Below are 22109 nucleotides of genomic sequence, written 5' to 3' on the forward strand. Positions count from 1 at the left end.
CTCTTCTCTAAGCCCATTCTGTTCATTTGTTCCTTCTTTTAACAGACATTTATTAGGGACTACTTTTTGTATGTCAGGCCCTGTGGACACAGAGAAAAGCCTGGGTCCCTGCCTTCAAGGGGCTCACAGTCTAGTGGGCAGGATGGATACGTAAATGAAGAACTGTGATAGAATAGGCTGAATACCAGAATAGAGGTGTATTTAGAGAGTGCAGTGTGAACCCAGAGGAGGGAACTGCAGGCGGGTGACACCTCTGGGAAGGCCTCATCGAGGAAGTGTTATTTGGGCTCAGTCTTGACATTCAAATAAGAGCTGCAGGGAGGGTGCTATCAAGCAGCACGTAATCACTTAATTACATATTGCTTTGTATTTTTCTTCAATTGTTTAGTGTGTTTGTCTTGACTTCCCAGTGAGTCTAATCAGCTCCAGAGCAGGGACAGGCCCAGCACTCTCTGTTCTCCCAGAGCCTAATAGCGGTGCTGGACAAACACCATGTGTTCAGAAAAGGCTTGTTGACTTGCAGCAGATAAATAATCCAAGCTTCTCTGGGATAACTGCCTGGAGGGAGCCCCACCAGCCTCCTATCACAGTCCCCTAACAAGGCACCCATACCTAAATCTCCCAATCTCTGGCTGCCTCTCTCCTGCCACAGGGGTGAGACCTCATCAGCAGACACTTGCTCATGCTGCCCCAGATCCTTTATTGAGGCCTCTTATTTGACCCAAATACATTAACAAGAGATTGGTGAGATACAGCCCCACAGAACCCTCCCTTCCTCCTGGCCAGGGATAGGACAGTCAGAAGGATATAGGATTTAAGAGAGTGGGGGAAGAGTGTGCAGAAGTGGAGGGAACAGAATAGAGATAGGAGCCCACAGATATGGCAAGAAAATCATAAGAAAGAGTGTAGGGAGTGATGGAAGAAACAAATACTAGATACAGGGACATTGTTGGACAGGAAACAGAAGTCAGATGAGATAGGTCGGCTGGTATGTAGGGAAAAGTGCTCCTTCCCTCATTAAGTGAGGGGGATCAGAGTCTCAGCACTCAGCCTACAGACCCCAGTGGGCCCTAGTCAGAGAATGACCTAGTGTCCCTGGAGAAGCTCAGGGAAGGCAGGAGGAAGCCTGAGGAGAGCAAGTGGGGCTAGGAGATGGTAGCTACAGCAACTAGTCATCATCGTCATCATCGTCGTCATCATCATCGTCATCATCCTCTGTGTTGATCTCGCCCGACAGCACATCCTCCAGCCAGTCCTCCAGCTCCTCAGGGGAGGGCAGGTCCTCCTCGTCGTCCATCTCCAACCATACACTGTCCGCCTAGGACATGGCACAGACAGGGAACCAGAGCTAAGACTGACTCAGGTCTTTGGACCCATCCTCCCACTCACTGGACTCTGTATATCCTTCCCCACATCTTCTGTCCCTTCCCTTCATCTGTCAACAGCCAGAGAAACTGTCCAGGTGAAGGTCTAAGTTAGAATGGTGACAGTGGGAGTAGAAAGAATAGTTGGACTGGCAAATAGCCCTCCTCCTTTCACTCTTTCTTCCAAGCTCTTGACATGCTGCGCTTCCTAAAACAGACCTCTCGATCATGCCCTTGACGCAAAACCACTGGTGGCTCTTCCTGGCCTAGAGAATAAAGTCAGCAACTCTTCAGCATTCAAGGCTTTTCATGACCTGCTTTTTCAGCACCATCCTCAGAGATCTCTAGGCTCTCAAGCTGTAAAAAATGACTTGCCTTTTCCTGAACCTAACCTGATATTCATTTTCCTACTTTTGACCTTTTGCACTAACTTTTCCATCAATTTGGAAGTGCTTCTCAACTGTAGAACTCCTATACGTTGTACAATCTCCACTTTAAATGCCACTCCTTTTAAACCCTTCTCTGATTCTCTCAAGCAGAAATCACTTTGATTTTTGTGCCTTCCTAGCATTTTATGTGTATCTTTATTACAGAGTTTATCAGATCTGGCCTTGTAGTTAATGGAATACTGCTTTCCCAGTTAGACTGAGAATTATATGAAAGCAAAGACTGTGGCTTGTTCAGTTCTACTGAATAAACATTTTTGAAGCACCTGCTACATGTGAATGAGAAGATGTCTGCCCTCAAAAAGCTCAAAGTCTACTGGAGGGGACAGACATGATACATAAATAGCCATATAAAAGCCATGTTCTTGATGCCAAATGGGCTCTTGGAGTGCCAAGGAGGGAATGATTCCAAATGGGAGATCTAGAAAGACTTCATGGCGAAGAGAGGATTTGAACAGGGGCTTGAAGGATGAGCAGCCGATTCCAACAGGTGAAGATGGGCATGTTCAGATCATGAATCTCTCCCTCCATCCAGTCATTAGACTGGGCATGTCTAATTTCTATGGGAAGGGCTCAATTCCTAGTTGGCAGAGCACAGGAGAGCTCGCTATGCTGGGAAGCAGAGTTAGGGGTCAACCAGGGATGAGGGAAGGAAACTCACATCAGTAACATTGACGACTCCTATTTGTGGGGCTGACAGGTCAATGTCAAACGTCTTCTCCCAGTATGGAACCAGCTGTAGAAAGACCACATATGGCAACTTAATGGAGTCTAGGAACACGTGAGTCCAAGGGGATGTGTGTGAGGGTCAGCCGAGAGACAGAGGGAAGACACTATGAACCCATGGTGGATGAGGGATGAGTCCTTCTATAAGACCTGAAAGGATTGGATAGAACTAAGCAGTTAAAGGGTAGAAATCTGAAAGGGAAAGTATCAGGAGGGTCAGCTGGGGACATCGGCCCCTCCTATCTAAGGAAAACTAGATAGGAAACCCCTGTTCTGATCCTGGATCTGCTACTGATTGACCTTGTGACTTTGAGCAAGGCACTTCTCCTTGGCCCTCAATTTCTACATCTCTAAACTATGGTAATTATACCTGGTAATTGCCAATGTTCCTCACATTTCTGTTTGTCCATTCCATTACTCTTTCAACAATTAGTGCTAGGTGTTGGAGATTCAGCGAGGAACAAAGCCATACCCTGAGACATGGAATCTCTGTGCTTTGATTCTATTATTGTGTATACCATGTGCAGGGGTAATGTGCCCATCTGTTCCCCCAAACTCTGGATTTCTTTAGAAGGAACCATCCCTGGGCACATGTGCTACCTGCCCAGTCTCTGCTCTAGGAATTATGTGTGTTATGACCCATGTGATTCACTTCCCATCCTGTTTTCCCTTTCTCAGGATGCCCTTCATGCCCACAGTGCCCATGATCATGCAACAGGCAGAAACCTTCCAGGGTCCCCCAGCTAGAAGATGAGGAAAGACTCTGAAACAAGCTCTCCTCAGAAAGTGCCACTATCTAAGGCCCCACCTTAGGTTAGCAGTGCCTGAGCGGACCTCTTACCAGGGGGAAGTCATCAGGGTCAATCCAGATGATGCTAAGATCAGGGTTATCAGTGTTATCTTGGGCCACAGACTTGAGGGTCTCCAAGAACTCATAGCCATCTTGGAGGAAACACAAGTGAGAAGTGTGAGGTGGGGCAGAGAGGAAAGGGACCCAGAGGGAACAGGAGTCTAGATCTCTTTCCCACCTCCCACAGTTCCTCAGGTCTAGCTGCAGGCTGCTTGTACTTTTCCAGGAATGCCTCCCAAGTGAAGCCTATGCTCCAATTGACAGCCCCGCCTCCCCCCTCTCACCAGTGCCCCCCCAAATCCAATCCAGTATTTCTCCCTCACCAGGATCTGCTTCCTCTGCAAAGGCCACAATATGGATTCCATCCAGATCATCCTCCTGTTAGGGGAGAGGAGGCCTTAGTTATGCTCCCTGAAGTCAGAGAGCCCAGAACAGACCCTAGATCTTCCTTGAACCTGAGTTTTTTGGAAATCCAGCTTGTGGATCAGGTATATTCTCGTGGTGGTGACCCTTTCCCAAGTGACACTGCTCCCTTCAGCTCCAGGGCCCCCATACCTCCTCTGGCAAACTCTTTAGCTCCAGAGCTTGGAGCTCCTCCCTTGTCATCTTCATCTACTTATGTGTGTCTCCCAATGCCTGACACATTCTTGAGAACAAAACCCTCAACCTTTGCTGGTGCATTGTCAGTCCTACAAGCAAGGCATGAGGAACAGTAGGGTGGGATGTTTCTAGGACTTGAGTCTTTAGCCACCCATGCTCCCCTAAGGGCCTGGCCTGGTCCAGGGGCACTCACCCAGGTCTCATACATACTCTCAGGCTTCAGTTTCCTCAAGGTTGACCTAGAAGCAACAGACAGAAAGTCATACTCAGTGGGTGAGAAGAATGCCCTCCCCTCCAGAGGGTCCCCACAGCAGAGGCTGCCTCTGGGTCATGTCTAGGGCACAGACAGCTTGTAGCCCAGAACAAAGCCATCTGGCCAAACCTAAGCCCTGGGCACCAGGCCCAGATCACTGCATGGTTAGAGCAGGTGGGAGAGCAGAGGGTGAACAAGGGGACTGGGAGAGAGACTTTTGGGAGGAAGGTAAGAACTGGACATCTGCGTATTCGTTCGTTCATTCATTCATTCATTCAAAAAAATTGAGTGTCTGAGATGTTCTAAGCACTGTGCATGGTGCTATGTAGATAGAGCTGAACCAGGCAAACATGTTCCTGCCCTGATGAGGGGACCATAATCTAGTGGGAAAGAATGAGAGTGAGTAGTGTTTACACTGATGAGTGGGTATTTCCAGCGGTGGAGTACTGTGAAGGGAGAGAATTATGTGTGAGTGTAGGGCAGAGTTTCTCAACCTCAGCACTACTGACATTTGGGGCCAGATAATTGTGTTTTGGGGGAGCTGTCCTGTGTGCACTATAGGATGTTTAGCAGCATCCCTGGCCTCTACCCACTAAATGTACACATATATGGAGGACCTCCTATGTGTAGGGCTCAGGGCTAAGTGCTAGCATGCAAAATGTTGTGTAAAATGGTGAGTGTATCAGTGAGCACTGGTACCCAGAAGTGCATTCATCTCCAGGTGAGTCCAAGCTCCTGGCTGGCTGAGATTCCCCCAGCCTATCTCATAGACTGGTGTTCTAGCCTGAGGAGGAGCCTACCCTGCTCAGACGGTTGCCCCTGCTCCCCACCTCCTGTGCTTCTCCACGAAGTTGACAATCTCCTCTTCGCTATTGGGCTTATCTGGGATGGTCACAGGTTCTTCCATGAAGGCCTCATAGAAATCGATCTCATTCAGCTTCAGGGTCAGCTTCTTTGCCACCTTTGAGGGAGGGGGCAGGGGGGAGTAGAGCAGGGGATGCAGGATCAGGGTGAGAAGCAGTATTATCAGGGAGCAGATATTAGGAAGGGAGTCAGACAACCTGGGCCCTTGTCACTGCCACTGTGACACTGGACAAGTGTCTTAACTTCTCTGGGCTTTGGCTGAACAGGAGAGGGGTACTTTAGATGTCTAAAATCTGTGGGGCAGGAGAGGCCTGAGATGGGGGTGAGGGTGGAGAATGTCATGTGTAGGGAAAGACTAGGTCCCCCAAAGATTCTGGAAGAGGGGGCAGGGCAGCTGAAGGGAGTGAGGGAGACCCAATGTAGCCGTGGGGAGGAGAACCTTGCTGTCGAAGGTGGCAAAGAAGGGGATGTAGGGATGAAACTCCTCCGCCGCATCCTCGTAGGCTTTGTAATCTGAGGGGGGAATGCAGAGTTAGTCTCTGGGGGAACCAGGGTCCTCCAGGAAACCATCCCCCCCTCCCCAATATGGGAGGTGGGGTTCATTCTGAGACCCACTCCCTCTAGTCCTCTGAGAGTGGCTAAAATATAGTTGGGGGAGGCAGAATGCTGGAGGTGCCTGTCTGGGAAGCCCCTCCAGTGCAGGGAGCTCAGAGCAGTTGATGAAGCTGACTGTGGCAAGAGGAGTTAGGAGGCAGAGCTGCTGAGACAGTGGGTGAAGTGGGGAGGTAGGAGGACAGGTAAAATGGGGATCCAGGGAGGGCACAGTGGAGTCTGAGGGTTACCCACGCTCTGAATCTTTGCTCTTGAAGTAGCCAATGAGTTTGTTCTCATCCTCAAGATTCTCGAACGCCTGCAGCTCTCGTTCACCCTCAATCAATTCTACAGGGTCCTCTAGGACCTGGAGGAACAGGGACATTGAAGGAAGAGAGTGAGTTTCGGTCCTCACCAATAGAAGCAGGGAGAGGAGGGGTGGGGAACAGGAGGAAGGGGCTAGCTGTTCACTATGTGTGTGAGGTGGGAGTTGATGGGGAGGGCACGAAGTCTTAAAGCAAGGCCATTAGGTCCAGGGGAATCCTCACATCAAGCAGAAACTCCACCAGGGTGTCAGCAGAAAGCTCGCCATCATACTCAATGACTTCATCTCCCTTGAACACATAAATGCTGTCCTCTTCAGTTAGTCCTGGGAGTGAGCCAGGGGTGAGCCATCATCCCAAACTTCCCACGGATTCAGGGGTCCAAATCCAGGGTTGCAGCCCAGTCCATAATCCCAGTGGGCCCCATATCCTCCACCTCCCTCTTCCTTGCCCCCTCACCTCCACTGCCCCTTAGCCCCTACTCCCCTAGTGTCTGTACCTCTGGATTTAGTCTAGGTAGCTAGCTGGGGCCCATGGGCTCTCCAGGGAGAAGCTAGGTTCAGGTGGGGGTGTTAGGGCAGGACATAGGGAGATATAGACTCTAGCAAGTTTTCTCCCTTTCTCTGCCTGTCATAACTAGAGACAGATATTTATGTTACCTCCTCTGAGGACTCTAGTCGCTGATTCCCAGCCCCCCCCTTTAACCCTCTGCTATTACTGACCAAATGACTTCATTACTGACCACCCTTCCCCCATCCACTTCCGGAGTCCAGTCTCATGCCTGCGCTGCCCCCTGGTGGCCGGTTCTGTAACACCTGGCCAGGGCTCTGGAGGGGGAGGGGTTGGAAGAAGAGTTTGCAGAGGCCACTCCAGCCCCACCTGTGTTCCCTGAATTCCCCCTTTCCTCAACACCTAGCCCTGTTTTTTACGTAAGCATAAAGAAAGCCACCTTCACCTGTTTCTGAGATTTGAGCATTGGTCTCTATAAGGAATAAAGGAGAGGCCAGGACCTCAGCCACACCCCTCCCAAATTCAGTATTTTCTCCCCTACTTTCAGAATAGGCATGGTGGAGGCCCTGGTCTATATAAGGGCTGTCACCTGGTCCTCCAGCCTAGGCCTCCCCCTCTCACAGGCCAGCTTCCCCTCCCTGCCCCGCCCCACCCCCCTTACCTAGTTTCTTGGCTACAGCTGCATCCTTCTCAGAGTCCACCAGCCCGAAGCCAACACCTTTGTCTTCTAGGACTTGGGCTGCTAACTGGAGGAAGGTTAGGGTTAAAACCAGCCCACGGAATTCTTAGTAAACCCTATTACCCTCTCTTGCTTTCAAGTTGGGGTCATTTGAGATGCAGGGAATAGAAGAGTTAACCTTGACACTGTACTGGGATCTGGGATATCTCCACTTTCCCTAGAACCCCACCCTTCTGGTCTTTAGTTCAATTCTTAATCCCTGAACATTTATTGCTCATTTACAATGTGCTTATTATGTAGAACTTTAAGGCACTGCGCTTCAGAGTGACTGAGGCCCTTCGCTCCTTCAGGGACTCCATAGAACCCTGCACTCCATCCTGATCAAAGGCCATGCTCAGCATGGCAGTGAACTCCCTGGTATTCTTCTGAGTAGGAAGAATTCCCATTCTTCCAATGGGAAGAATTTTGGAGGGCAGGAGGGTAGTGGGAGGTCCGTTCATGTTGCTGAGGAGTGGGGAAAGCCAGAGAGCTGAGAGTAGAGGTCACTGTGACCACCACTCATCATCCACAGAGGCCGAGACTGACAGGGACTGGAGGTGAAACAGACCGGGCTCTCCTCATCTGGGCTGAACTTTCCCTTTCCCTCTCCACCTCAGCCTGTCCCTAGGCTATGGATAGTCACACCCGTAGGTCCCTGTCCCCGGCAGCCTGTGTCTTGGGCATGGCTTGCAGCTTTACCCCACATAATACAGACTCGGGCACCCAGATTCTCAGGAGGACAGGGAAGGGAGGCTGTTGGCAGATGGATGGCCAGGGATGCTGAGCACTCAGGATAAAAATACTCAGTGCATTAATCAGATGGCAGTTCCAGCCCCCGGCAGGGGCACACAAACGAGAGCTTGCAGGCCTGGTATCTTGCCCTGAAATACTCCAAGCTCTGGGCAAGCTGGGGGCTCTCTGTAAGGCCAAGCTAGAGAGGGAGCTGCAGAAGTTTAGACAAGAAAACTCTATCACATCCTGGCTCTTAGAGGGCTATGTGACCACACCTCCCTATCATCCCCAAATAGGCTTTTTTTCTTGTTACAATAGCCTCCCTCTCCTTTGGGCCTGAAGTCAGCTTGGGGGTGAGGAGAATCTTCCCATAAAGAGAAATTGAAGACGGCATTTTGAAGCATCCTCCAACCACAAAAATTTGCCAATCAGGGAATCCAGCTTGATCCAATAAAGGCAGATGGGGAATTTGGGGGTGGGGGAAGAGAGAGGGGACTGAGAGACCAATGGGAGGCATGGTGGTTTTTATTAAAGATGAAACCATGAAATAAATGACATGCAAATAAGATGTCAATAACATTTAAATTGATTTGGATTTCTTTGGGGTACAGCCCCTAAAGTGTAGGGAGAGAGGCCATATTCTGGCTAGGAAAGTAGATTGGGGGGTGCAATACGCTGCGCTGCAGTTCTCCCCCTTCCCCCTTTTTTGTCCCCCTTCCAAGGACACCCCAGTTCTAGCCAAGCCTAGTGCTACCAGCCTCCTATAGCACGGAGGAGAGATCTCCCTGCAGCCTCGCTCCATTCCTCCTAAAATTGCCTAACTATGGTGGCGCTTTTGGATTCCCAAGTTTGTTTCTCATTTGGCTAAGGCCACATGCCATTTGTGTCCTGTTGGTCAAGACGGGGGTCCTGCTGCACTGCCCCTAGCCCCTAGATCCTGCCCTCAAAGATCTATGTGGAGTTGTAGGATAGAGGGTTGCAGAGAGGGACGGGGTGTGCTCTGCAGGCCTGCAGACCCACCACTCACCTCCAGGATCAGCTCCTCCATCTCAAATTGTCTTTGTGAGGCCTTGTCGTCCTCGGGGGGCTCGTGGTAGAGCAGTGCCAGCACCTCATACTTCTTGAACACATTCTTGTAGTTCTTTGCGTTGACATTGACCACACGGTCCACACCATCATACTCAGGAAAGTCCAGCCCTTCCTCCCCCTGCACCCCTGACTTAGGGGTCCCTAGCACCAGCAGTAACAGCATTGCCAGCCGCAGGCCCTGCACAGCTCTGGCCCCCATCCTGTCTGCAGCGCTCATGGAGGTAGTGGGACGTGGGTCGGCTCTCCTGGTCCAGAAGAAGTTAGCTGGGGTGGGGAGGGGCCCCTGGGTCCTGAATCCTGAGTTAGGGGCTCACAGTGGGGGTGGGGTGGAGAACAGCCCAGGGCAGTGGACAGAGGACACTGCTGAGTCCTGGAGAAACTGCCGATGGAGCCAAGAGAAAAAGGGTCAGGAGGAGGAATAGGAGCAGGGGGCGGGGAGGGAACCGGAGCTGCCCCTGAGATTGGCACCCCTTGGCCCGCACCTGGTCCTGTCTAAATATGTCTCTGGGATTGGCAGAAGAGATGGATAACCTTCTGAGGCCAGGACAGCTCCATGAGGGCTGGGATCCTCCCACCTCCTACACCTCTCCCCTAGGCTCCCAGAACCTCCTTCCCCTCCCCCTCCCCCAATGTTCAGGGCTCCTCAGCCCCTGTCCCAGCGCCTCTGGCCTGAGAGCTCATCGCCATATTAAGAAAGGAAAAAGCCAGAGCTAAAAATAAGACCAGATGAGTCGGAGGTAAATGAAGCTGGGGCTGGGGGAGGGGAGATTTGGGGTAATTAGGGAGGGCTCAGGGAGGGCAAAGTAATCAGAGAGAAGGAAATGGAGGTGGAGAAGAGGAGGTATTCTGGGTCAGAGGTTAAATTCGCAGGACAGGACAAAACGGGGACAAATGCAATATTGACTCTAGGTCTTAAAAACTGGGAGTCTCCTCTAGGTGAAGTCTGTTTCTTTGATCCTGTGGAGGAGGAGGGCAGTAAAAATGCAATCCAGGTTGCAGGAAAGAGACCCCTGCACTTCTCTTTAAAGAACCAGAACCAAGGATGAGGTCATTCTCTGAATAAAAGATGGAGCCGCGTCCAGGACTGGCCACCTGGCTCAGCTCCAGCCAGTTTCCTTTGCTTCACTCAACACTCCTAACTCGGGAATGTAAGGGAAGGACAGGGCATGGGACGAGAAGTGCTGGCCCACATCCATCCTGTAGAGGTGTGGATTTGGGGTTTCTCTGCCCAGGACGGACAAGATGAGAAGGGAGAAGTCATTCGGCCACGGCCTCCTACTCACTCTCTCTACTCTGATCCTTTGCGACTCAGTTTTCTAGGGCACAGTGGGAAGGGAGGATTCCCCAGGCTGAATGATTCCAAGGAGAGTGGATAGCAACTATTCATTCGTACATCTTTGACAAGACAAAGAGGATCAGGTATAAACACCAGGGAAAAAAATTAACACCGGGAAAACATGAAGAGGTGGGTCCTGTGCCCTAAGCCAAGGATGCTGATTAATTCTGTGCATCTAAGAGCCAAAGCAGAGTTGGGGGGAGGCTCTGACTTCCTGGACCCCCCAGCTTGGAGGGGAGGGCAGAGTGGATGAGTTCAGTTCTGGGTACCTAGAAAGGAAGGAGCCTCCTCATGCCCTCCAGGGCTCTTACTATGCATAGGTAAACCGAGGCAAGGGGAGACCAGAGAGAGGCCAGACCAAAGTCAGAAGCCCTCCATCCCCACCCTGAGCTATCTTTGATGTTGGAGGGACAGTGTTTATTTTGCACCCAGGCAAGGGCATGAAATTATGTTAAAGGAATAACTTTTCCACATTCCCGTGGGGCGGACCTTAAACAGCTAAGCAAGGAAGGCCACAGAAAATCTCAAGAACGTGGCAGGAGTGGGTCCAGGAGGGACAGCTGTCACTTAGAGCTAGCCTAAGCAGGGCATGGTGGACCTGAAGAGACCTCAGAACCCATCCCCTGCTCCTATAGGAGAGTGACTAATGTGCCCACAGCCCCACAACCAGAGCAAAGACAGCAGGGGAGATGGGCAGCCCCGCCCGGAAGTAGATGTCTAGATGACGACATCCAGTCCCAGTGTCTTACTTCTGTGGCACTCTGGGGGAGGGGGAACGTTGGGAGAGAGACAGTGGAACTTTAGACTCATTCCATCATGAATCTGACCTTTTGTACCTCCAAGGGTGTGAGGTGGGACCCAGGCCTGCTCCATGTCTGCCTGTAGCCACCAGACCAGACAGTTTCATCCCATCCTGCCCCCTCTCCTTGCCCTTGGCTCTCCAGTTCCACGCTCATCCTTTCTAGCAGCTGCGCCCCTCCCCTCCCACTCCCTCTCCTCTCTCTGATACTTTGCTCTCTGTCTGTTCAGACCCTTCCCTCTAGGCCCCTGCCTTCAGGCCCTTGGAGTTAACAGGCCTCAGTCACTGGTATCAAATGACCCTGAGTTGGGGCCTCTGTATTTTTAACCCACCAGACACCTGAAGCTCCTGCTACTGAAACCCGAGGAGCTGGCCCCTCCACACTCCCCCTCCCCACCTCACTCCCACACACCCTGGCCCCTCTGTCTTCCAGGGTCTTGTTCAGCCGTGTCAGCAGCCAGGGAAAGACCCCAGACTGATATAGCCCTGTCCCTAGGAGACCTTGTGTTAGAGGAGGGAGGGGGACAGGCGGGAGAGAGACCTCTGAGGAGGGGCCTGATGTAGGGGAGGCGTGGTTGGCTATACCTTACAGTGACCTTCTCTTTGACAGCCCAGACTGTCCATGGTGGCCCTTCCTCCATCATTGTCCTATTTTTCATTTTGTATTTGTATATTTTTGGCCCAGCACTCACTGTAAGACCAGTCTGAAAAGTGATGAAAGGCACAAGCTCTGGAACCAGACAGACCTTGGTTTCCTCATCTATAAAATGTGGGGGAGGGGGTTAAGAATACATTTGTTGTGTGGATTAATGGATGGTGTGTGTAAGGCCCCTGTCCCTCTGCCAAGCATAGCGCACGGTCACTTAACACTTGTGCTTTGTTTTTGGTGACAGTCTACGATCTCCCCCAGCTTTCCTCAATGTTTCTCTCTCACTCTGTATACTTTTGGGCACAACCAATCCTCTCCTCTAAAAGAGAATGAACTGACCCACAGGGCATAGTGGACAGGCTCACAAAGCAAAAGACAGGGAGTGAGTGAAGAGGAAGGAAGAGCCACCGCCCAGGGTGGGCAGGAGACTCCTGGGGCTCCTCACCCACCGGAGATGCGCAAAGTGCTGAGCTCCGAGAACAGGCTTTTGGGAATGTCCATCACTCCTTGTGGAGCCTGGGGCACGAGGGGTCGGGTTGCTTCACCTAAAGTAGAGGCTACAGGGATTCAGAAAGCATTCTTACAGCCTATATTTCAAAGCTACTCCTGAGAAAACAGGCTGATGAATGGGAATGGGGTTGAGATGCCCCAATGACAGGGGGCGGAGGGCAGGGACCACCAGTCCCTTCCTCAGAGGAGGTGCTGTAGCCCCACATTTACCACTCACCACATGACCCTTCCCAAGTCATTTAACCTCTCTGGACCTAAGGTTCTTAATTGATAAAATAAGGTCTCTCTAGCACTAAAACTCTATGATTCTATAAGCTGATCTGAGGAACTGCGGTGGAGGGGGCTAGATGAGTAGCCTCTGACAGCACCAGGTGTGGGTGCTGTGGCCCCTCTATAGGGTGTGGCTCAGCTGCTCCTCTCTCACAACACCCCTCCCCCCTCCACTTCTCTGATCCCAGCTTGACTTTGGGGGCAGTCACTTGTCCTGTCTTTGCTCTCCATCAGGTCGGAGAATGACTTTAAGATGAGGGATAGCCCTCAAGGGGCAAAGATGCTTGATTCTGATCCCTTCCCAGCCTCAACTTCAGACCCTGAAAGACTTCCCCTGCCTGATTACCATGAAGATCTAGGGAGAGAGCGTCACAGAAATCCCCACTCTCCAAAAATCAGATGCGACACATCCAGCCAGGTGAGAGCTGTTGCCAACATTTACTCTGTAGACTGGCTACTAGATTCAACAGGACAACGCCCCTCCTCACTGGGCTCTAGCCAGACACAGGCCGGGCTTCCCCTCAACCCACCCGGTCTCCTCCCCATGGTGCCCTCATTCCAGCGTCAGGATCACCTGTCTCCCTCTCATCCGAGGTAATTCATCCTAGCATCTCTCTGCCCCAACTCATACGCTCTCTAAATGTTGTGCCAAACTCAAAAACCCTCCCCCCTACCCGGCCCTCAGGACACCCCTAAGTCATGTGGAGCTCTTCCTCCGCTGATTTTAGTAGTAGGTCTCTCTCTCCAGCCAGCCTGTGGAAGAGAAGAGAGCAGAGTGAGCCAGAGAAGGCAGCACAGGGGAGGCATCTAGGGAAGACAGGCAGAATGGTAGACAGAGGAGGCCTGAGGGCGGAACACAAGGCACCGAGGATTGGAAGGAGCAGGGTGATGGAATCAGGACTAGAGGGCCGGGGTCCAGGCTCAGCACAGGCCAGGCAGTGAGGTGGGGAGAAGGGCAACGGGCCTGAAGGAACCAAGTGGGATGGGAGAGCCAGTTAGGAGGCTGCTGACCACTCAGAGCAGGGTGCAGGGGAGCCTCACCGCCAGGATGATTACGGATGGCAAATTTTCTGACTTCATCATAGATAAAGATAAGAATGCTGTAGGGAATGGCACAAAGCCACCAGAATATCCTGTAGAGCAAGAGTTTGATCAGCTGGGCAGGAGATAGAGGGGCCAGAGAAGGGCAGGGGCAGAGAACAGCACTTGGGAATTGAACGGTTCGTTTATCATGTCCACTATGTGCCGGGGACTGTGCTGGGTGCTGGAGACAGCAAGGTGCGTAGATGGGGTTGACCTCTACCTTTGAGGAGGCCAGAACGTGGGGGATGGGGGTGAGGGAGGAGAAGCCCAAGACAGAAACATAAAGAGACAATGATAGCAGACGTGATAAATGCCACAGCAGAGGTACATGCAGTGTTCAGGGAGGTTGTCTACTGTCTTTTGTGTAGTCGTTCAGGGAGACCCCTTTGCTTTCTGGGGACTCTAGGCCTTGCGCACAAAAGGGGAGGGTGTCCAAGCAGGATGGCTCAACCTGAGGCTGCATGTGTGGGGATATACACTCCTCCATAGGCAAAGATGGGGACATTTTTCTTCCTGAACCTCTGCTATAATTAGAGACCAGGAAGGTGGGCTCTGGGGAGGGATTGAATAGAACCACATTTGTTCTCTTGGATGACAGAGAGATGGCCTAGACCAGCAGTGTCCAACAGAAATATGTTGCGAGCCACATGTGAAATCTGATATTTTCTAGTAGCCACAGTAAAATAAGTAAAAAGCAGCAGGTGCAATTAATTTTAATAATGCTTTTTATTTAACCCAATATGTCTAAAATATTATCATTTTAACATGTAATCAATATGAATGTTATTAATGAGATATTTTACATTCTTCTTTTTATCCTAAGTTCTCAAAATCTGGTGAGTATTTTACATGGACAGCACATCTCAAGTCATACACTGAATTTTCAATGGTTAAAAGAAAATGTAGTCCAATGAAAACAATAAAGTTGTACTTCCTAGAAAAATATTTGACACTGCTTTAGTCTTTAACTTTAAATTAACTAAAATTACAAATTCAGTTTCTCCCTGGCCATGTTTCAAGAGCTCAGTAGTCACATAAGAGTAGTTTACAGCTACCATATTGGACAGCGCAGGCCTAGGCCGTGGTTCATTCCATACGCACACACACGTACACACCAACAAACATAAACACTTATATACATACAGTCACCCATTCATTCAACAATTGTGGTATGTCTACTCTGTGTCCATGTTAGGTCCTGAGGAAATAAAAATGATGACATGATGGTCCTTGATCTCAAGGAGCTCGGGCAATCAGGGAAGACAGGATAGATAAACACACAAAATAATCACCATATTAATAATCACAATATTAGGTGATGAGTCTTATGGTCAAGGTATATACAGAGTGGGAGCGCACTTAATGCTCAATTGCATTTACTATTACTAATATATTGACGTTAATAGCAGCAGTAATAAAGCTACTATTAACAAAGCTCCCACTATGACCCAAGCACTGTCCTGGGTGCATTACACGCATTTCTAGATCTAATTCTTGCAGCCATCTGCCAAGGGTGTATTATGAAGACTTCGCAGGTGAAGCTTAGGCTCAGAATGGTTATAAACTTGTTCAAGGTCACAGAATAATACACAGTACAGTTGAAATTCAAACCTGGGATTGTCAGTATCTAAGGGCAATGCCAATGTCTTTTTAGTAAATATTAACTGAGCACCTACACTATACAAAGCATTGTGTAAAACACTGCAAGGGATAGAAAGGTAAGCAAAGTATGTAAACGTATAGAAAACGAGTTGGAAGAATACACACTAAATCATTAACAGAGGTTCCCTATGCAGGAGGAGGTAGAGAGAGTCAGAGTGGAATGGGAGTTTTACTTTTTTCTCTGTAAAATATTAAAGAGCAATTTTTCACCACATGCATAGACTAAAGTAAAAAACAAAAACAAACAAAAAGAAAACATGGGACTTAAACAAAACAAAGTACCAGATGAAAAGAATTTCATTATGCCCACTCATATATATGCACATTAAGACATATTTACGTAAGTACAACAGAATTAGCCACGCACAGATCAGGCTATTTTTATGATTACTTCACTTCCGAGCAATATGTATCCTTGGACAGCTACACTACACATCATCATAAAAAAGATGACACTCTTTTAAGCACTGGTAAGTCTGCTAAATTTGCATGTCTGGTGGGTTGCGATCACTTGGCACAGCCCCTAATCCTTTGCTAAATAAGATGCATTTGTCAGAGCACAAATAAGTCTCCTTACACCACTGAGTACAGCCCCATTTATCCAGGCAAGACCCCTCCCCAACCCTCCACGAGTGACTTTTCTGTTCAAACACACGTTTCCTCTCACACGCTCTCCCTATGCCCAGAGATTCTCCCACCTGCATCCCTTCCCTTACTCACTTGAGTGGGTACATTCTCAGGGCCATGTCCATGCCTGGAGTGTAGCACAGAAAAGCAGCCAGGAATGTCTCCTCCAGTATCCCAAATATGAGGATCTTGTTTCTGGGAAGAAATGTTTCAGAGTGTGTTGGAGACAGGGATGGAGAGGTAGGGGAAATGGCGGGGCCCTGCGTGCAGGTGTGGGAGTGTGTGGGGCTGTTGGGTGGGTGCTCACTTCATGCCCTGCTGGAAGACCGAGTTGCGCCGGGTCTTGCAGATGATGAGGTCGGCCCACTGCACAATCACGATGCTGACAAAGAAGCCTGTTTGGCATGTGAACTCCAAAATCTTCCGCTGCTCAAATGTCTGCAGGAAGGGTGGGCAGAGGGGAGACGTCAGTGTCAGAAGGGATTCAGATACATCTTAAAAGCTTCTTTCCTGTCCTGCCTTCCTGGACCCCATGCTGACTTAGATCTTTAGACACCCACAGCACTTCTCACTTATCTCAGTCTTAGCACTTATCCTGTTGCATTATGAGTTGTTTATCTGTTTTCCTTACCTGACGGAGAGCTCCTCAGGAAGAGGCAGTTTGTCTTATTTATCTTTGTGCCCCCTCCCCATTGCTCAGTTCAAGTGCTATGGTTCAATAAATATTTGCTAAATTAATAAGAAGGGCAATGTAAGAGAAGAAGGTGTACTCAGAAAGCAGAGTCAGAGGAAATAGGTGAGAAAGGAAGATGGGGCCAGAGGGGACTCTGAAAGCTGAGAGGAAAGGAATGCCCAAAGGGTGGTACCAGATAGGAGATATTCATTCGTCCATTCCTTCAGTCTTTCACTCCCATTTTACACATAAGGATCTTACAGTCTAGTGGGGAGGATAAATATGCTATGTCAGCACTGTAGGTAGGATATAAGACAGAGATCACAGAGGGCTAACACAGAAGAGGTGCATCTAAATCAGATGGGAGAAAAAGCCATGTTTCAAAAAATAACGCAGCATGTTTATAAGTAACTTGTAGATCAAGTAAAGAATTTGAAAATATGTAGGACTGAACAATAATGGAATACTACATATTGAACCTCATGGGGTACGGTCAAAACTGGACTTGGAGGAAAATATAGAACCTTAGATGATTAGAAAACAAAGGCTGAAAACTGATGAGCCAAGCACTGAACTGAGAGTGAGACCAATGAGCGGGTTTGTGTGCATCGGATCATGCCACCTCGATCCTCCACTGCAGCCAGCTAGCAATACCCGAGTCACCCCCAGCACCACTTGAAGACGTTAGCTCCTGACTCACTGTCACTCTAACTCTGCTCCTGTTCTTGTTTTTGGAGATTTAAATATCCATAGTGATGATCCTTCCAATACCATGGTCTCACAGTTCCTTGATCTTCTCCAATGACGTCGTCTTCCACTCCCCACCTGGGCTGCTTTCTCCAGTGGTTAAACAGACACTGTCCTTTCTAATAGCTACAACTTCTCTGTAATTTCAATTTCAAGCATCTCTTTCTCTCTGACCACCATCTTTATCTTTCCATCTTACCTACTCTAGTATCTCGATCCCAACACTTCATAGTCCGTTGACCCAATATGTTATATATTTGGTTGTTATCTGTCTCCCCACCCACGACCTTCCCCCTAACTAGAGTATAAGTTCTATGAGAGCAGTAACTTGGTCATTTTTGTTCACTACCGTATCCCCAGAGCCCAAACAGCACCTGGTACATAGAAGATGCTTGACAAATATTTGCTGAATGAATGAATGAATGAATGAGTGGTGATCAATGGAATTACTGGTGACAGACATTTAGAAGGTAAGGAGCTATCTTTGCTTCTAGTAGTATGTAGAGTATTTCCTGGGTGGGTGGCTCTATACTCGATTATCTGAAAATGACAGCAGTGGAAGAGGCATAGACCCTGCCTTTATGGAATTGCCTCAGGGCAATTTTTCTCAACCCTTTTGCAATACTTCAAGATGTCTTTGATGTAATTTGATGTTACTTCAAATTAATTTTAATTATCTTTAATTTGTTATAAATAAATATATGTCAAGTTGCACCTTGGCAACAGGGGAATGGTATCAAGATATAAAACCAACAAGGGCTTGAGTTGAGGATTGAGGAGATGTTGACGGGGCACAACGATGAGGACTCTGGGCATCACTGGACCGTGGAGCAGTGTTGGTAGCTGGGAACACTGACATCTGATGGCCTCATGAGGCTTGGCTGGTGGAAGCCAGGTGTGTATGAGGGGCATTTTCCCAACAACACAGATTTTAACATACTTTTGAGAAACCTGAAATTAACTTGGTTTAGAGGCATCATGATAAAGTAGGAGAGTGCTGGGCAGGAAAGTAGAATTCTGAGTCCAAAATTCTAGTCCAGTTCTTCTAAGAATTCACTATGGGACTTTGAGCAAGCATTAAGTCTTTCCAGACTCAGCTTCCTCATTTATAGAATGATGATAATAAACTGTATGTCCTGTATAGACTATGTGTCCTCTATGGTCCTATAATTCTAACAAACATCTTCCACTGTCTTAGAAATTAGGACAGGAGTGTTTAAAGGTACAAAAAACCATACTTACTAAAATTCTTGAACACATAGCGTCAGTTAGAAGGCTTCAGTTTGGGTCTCATTCATCTTGGGTTTTAGGAAAGACTACTACAGAGAGGCATCCTCTAGGTTTAAAAAGTTTAGAATGACGAGGAAGGGGTATACAAAGAAAAGTTTTCAGATTTGAAGTCATATTATTTGAACTCCCATGGAGGGAAGGAGCGTAATGGGAGAGAGTGGACCCAGCACTTATTTCTGAAGCAATGATGGTTAGAACCTAGAAAAACAGAAATTAGCCCCCAGAATTTGATATGACAAAGAAGACTTCCAGCCCATGGAAGCCAAAATATCCAGGAAGGTAAGGACAGACAACAGACAGTAGGAATGAATAGAAATGAAGTCATTGCAATCAAAGAGAACACTTGCTGACGTGATTGGACATTGAGGTCAAATGTTAGAATGCTCATATAGAACTGGAGATGAGGCATCAACTCTGTCTGGTGCCTCCATTCTCCCACTTTTCAAAAATTTCCTAAACCCACTCCCCTGTCACTTCTTCACTCTTATTGATCACTATCTACTACCCTACCCCTTTTACTCACCCACTGCTGTCCATAGCTGTCCTCCAGGTCATTGACGTATGAATTTTCCCAGTCGTGGCGGATGCCCAGCAGATCAGCAGGCTTAAAACCATTCTCAGCCAGGATCACAAAATAGGTGAAGAATCCAGCCAGAGCCTGGATCATCCCTGTGACAGAGTTACAGGACACGGGAACCTGGTTTAGAGAAGGACCTCAAAAAGCAGAGCATAGAAGGGGTGGTGGCTGGGACTTGCTTCTAGCTGCGTTGGTGTGTGTCTGAGCTGTAATGCTGAAGATTCTTGCCATCAATGATCTGATCCTGTCATCTCTGTAGGACTTGCCTCCAAGCCCTGACATTTGTTTCTAAGCTCTAAGCCAGAGTCACATTTGAATCATATAATCTTAAGATTGGAAAAGATCTTAGAGGCGATTTTATTCCCTCTCCCCATTGAGTGAGTGCTGGGCTCCTCCCTCTCCATTTCCTCTGACATTAGGACACTCATTAAGTCCTCTCCTCTCCTCACATCTCTGCCATCTACCCCTTGCCTCTCTGTTAGTCGAAACGTCTATCCTCCATGCCTGGACCACAGTGATAGCTGACGTTAATGTTTGTCTACTAACAACAGAGCTGTGCACTGTGTAGGTAACTGTGGACAATGATCCCCATAACAGGTATGAACTTTTATCTACATTTCATAAGTGGGAAAATTGAAGCACAAAGAAGATTCAGTCGTCATGTAGGGTCATATAGGTAGTCAGTGGTGAATCAGGATTCGAACGTAGGATTGGCTCCTAAATCTGTGCTTTTACTATGTATTTCCTCCTCTAGATATTGGGATGGTCTCCCCTGTCCCCAATCTCTTCCCTGTCCATCCCTCACCTTACTTCCTGAAATATCCCATTGCACCTGGCAACTCAAGAACAAAGACCTCTAATGGCTCTCACATGTTTTTCAAGGCTGGCCCAGTATAAATGTTACGTGTATCTACAGCCTTAATTTCCACTATTCCTTTATCAGGAATAAGGGCTCCACCAAACTGGCTTATTCCCTCTTCAACATCCAGGCCGTGTGACTTTCCCCTCTCCTCTGGTCCCCGATACCTGACCATACATTTACTAGTCTAAACTGTATCTTCCAAAACCAAGTTTAAGTCCTGTTTCCTCCATAAGGCCTCTCTCACTAGCTTCGTGATTGGTGAGACCCCTTGCTTTGTACTCCTGAAGCATGTCCTCTCTATACTCATTATTTGGCACTTGGAAAGATGCTATCATTTTATGTCTGTTTGTTCCTTCTTGACTGCACTCTTAAGTCAAGGGCAGATCAGAAATCAATGGTTCTTTGTTGTCCCAGGGCCTAGCACAGTTTAAGAAAATATCTTCCTGACTTGCAAACCAAGATGGCTCCAATGGCCAGGCAGGGGCAGCCACTCCCCACTCCCTTCACCCCTCATTCCTCTGGCCGCACCAATCTGTCCATAGGCCATGCCGATGAGACGATAGTTCACCAGTTTATCATTCTTTGGATCCCGTGGAGCCCTCTTCATGATGTCACTTTCAGCTGACTCATAAGCTAAGGAGATAGCAGGGACCTGGAGGATGGAAGGCGAGAGTGACAGGGGACACAAAGTTCAGAAGGAAACTCAGAAGTAACTCAAGCTCTGTCCCTCTCCTTGGACACAGGATTTTTCTACTCCTCAGTGCATCTCACAGGAGCTCCATGAACCGGGTCCCAGTTTGGTTCTCACCATGTCGGTGCCCAGGTCAATGCAGAGGATGGTTATGGTGCCCAGAGGCAGGGGGATACCGAGGATGATGAAGAGCAGGAAGGGGGTGATCTCGGGGATGTTGCTGGTCAGGGTGTACGCGATGGATTTCTTCAGGTTGTCAAAGATGAGGCGGCCTGGGGGGATGGTCAAGCTTCAGTGAGACCATTTCTGTATCTGTCTCCTGGACAGAGAGACTACTATAAAGCAGTGTCACAGTCCATGAAAGGATCTGTAGGTCCGAAACCTTGGCGGTCCCAGTTTTGTTTCTAAATTATGTGACTATTAATTAAAGCCATGCTTTATGAGGATTCCTTATCTGTGTACTCTTTGTCCTTGGATTCAACATGGCTAATGTCATCTGATCTCTGAAAACTAAGCAGGGTTGGGCCTGGTTAATACTTGGGGATGTCTGAGAACGTTGACATAAAAGCCATTAGAAGATTAAGGCTGACATGGAAAGAGCCTGGGCTTGGGTTCTAATTCCATTTCTGCCATAACTAGCTTCTGACCTTGGGCGCCCCTCACCTCTCTGAGTGTCATTCCTCTTGCCTTGCAAGATGGCTTAAGTCCTTCCCTGGTGACCCTTTCAAAAACCGTAATCCCTCACTGCACTCGTTGCTTTATTTTTTCCCCACTGTATTTATCACCTTTTAATATGCCATACAATTTACCTCATTGTCTGTCACACTCCACTAGAAATTAAGCTACATGAGGGCAGGGATTTGTGTCTTTTTATCCCCCACTGTTATATCCCCAGCATCTAGAAGAGTGCCTGATACAAAGTTGGTGCTCAAAAAATTGAATGGGTACAAAATACTCAGCAAAGTGTCAGGATCATACTAGGTCTCAATAAAATGGTAGCTACTATTATTATGTGAATTGTCCTAGGTTTTAATAAGATAGCAACAGGCAGAAAGCAGGGAGCCTGGGATGCAGAATTCTGGGGTTCTCCTATTCACCAATGGACATTGTCTTCAGAATTCTCTGGGAAAGAGGATGTTTAATTGGGCTCATGCAGTCAATTCATAGGTCAGGCTCCAACTGATCTTGATATGTCAACATCATTCAGGCAACAGGTTCCTAGGGGGCCCTCCTGAGATTGTGGAGTATGGAGTAGTTCCAGGGGTAT

The 22109-nt window shown here is 48.5% G+C and overlaps 3 protein-coding genes across 17 annotated transcripts in view; 1 reads left to right on the top strand and 2 right to left on the bottom strand.

The window, feature by feature from the left end:
- DCAF8 (DDB1 and CUL4 associated factor 8) overlaps positions 1-22109 on the top strand; it is a 79375-nt gene that overhangs the window by 55394 nt on the left and 1872 nt on the right. The window contains exon 15 of one of the 6 annotated variants that reach the window (XR_011536933.1): positions 17783-17892. The exons of 4 other annotated variants lie outside the window; for them this stretch is intronic. Coding sequence is in view for 1 of the 2 variants with exons in the window: in XM_070608413.1 (XP_070464514.1) it covers positions 12865-12876 (12 nt within the window). In the remaining variant the exon portion in view is untranslated. Of the gene's footprint in view, positions 1-12864; positions 13049-17782; positions 17893-22109 lie in introns of those variants that run through there. One more of the 6 variants, XM_070608413.1, reaches the window with a different exon arrangement.
- On the bottom strand, positions 681-10152 carry CASQ1 (calsequestrin 1). Its single transcript, XM_008520478.2, has 11 exons — positions 9005-10152; positions 7189-7273; positions 6243-6343; positions 5950-6061; positions 5543-5616; positions 5070-5200; positions 4180-4225; positions 3710-3764; positions 3378-3478; positions 2472-2546; positions 681-1318 (listed from the first exon to the last, which is right to left on the bottom strand). Exons 1-11 carry the CDS (start codon positions 9281-9283, stop codon positions 1169-1171), a joined length of 1209 nt encoding a protein of 402 aa, XP_008518700.2. The 5' UTR covers positions 9284-10152; the 3' UTR covers positions 681-1168.
- Positions 13050-22109, bottom strand: part of LOC103551135 (sodium/potassium-transporting ATPase subunit alpha-4) — a 29116-nt gene continuing 20056 nt past the window's right edge. For 8 of the 10 annotated variants that reach the window (XM_070608384.1, XM_070608385.1, XM_070608383.1 and 5 more), the window contains 7 exons: positions 20960-21114; positions 20680-20803; positions 19236-19381; positions 16310-16440; positions 16096-16197; positions 13672-13763; positions 13050-13383 (listed from right to left, as the gene is read on the bottom strand). In XM_070608384.1, the coding sequence (XP_070464485.1) occupies positions 13355-13383; positions 13672-13763; positions 16096-16197; positions 16310-16440; positions 19236-19381; positions 20680-20803; positions 20960-21114 (779 nt within the window). In that variant the 3' untranslated portion in view covers positions 13050-13354. The remainder of the gene's footprint in view (positions 13384-13671; positions 13764-16095; positions 16198-16309; positions 16441-19235; positions 19382-20679; positions 20804-20959; positions 21115-22109) is intronic. The other 2 variants (XM_070608381.1, XM_070608387.1) reach the window with 1 other exon arrangement.

The sequence above is a fragment of the Equus przewalskii genome, unplaced genomic scaffold (genome assembly GCF_037783145.1).
Source record: "Equus przewalskii isolate Varuska unplaced genomic scaffold, EquPr2 ChrUn-6, whole genome shotgun sequence".
Lineage (NCBI taxonomy): Eukaryota > Metazoa > Chordata > Mammalia > Perissodactyla > Equidae > Equus > Equus przewalskii.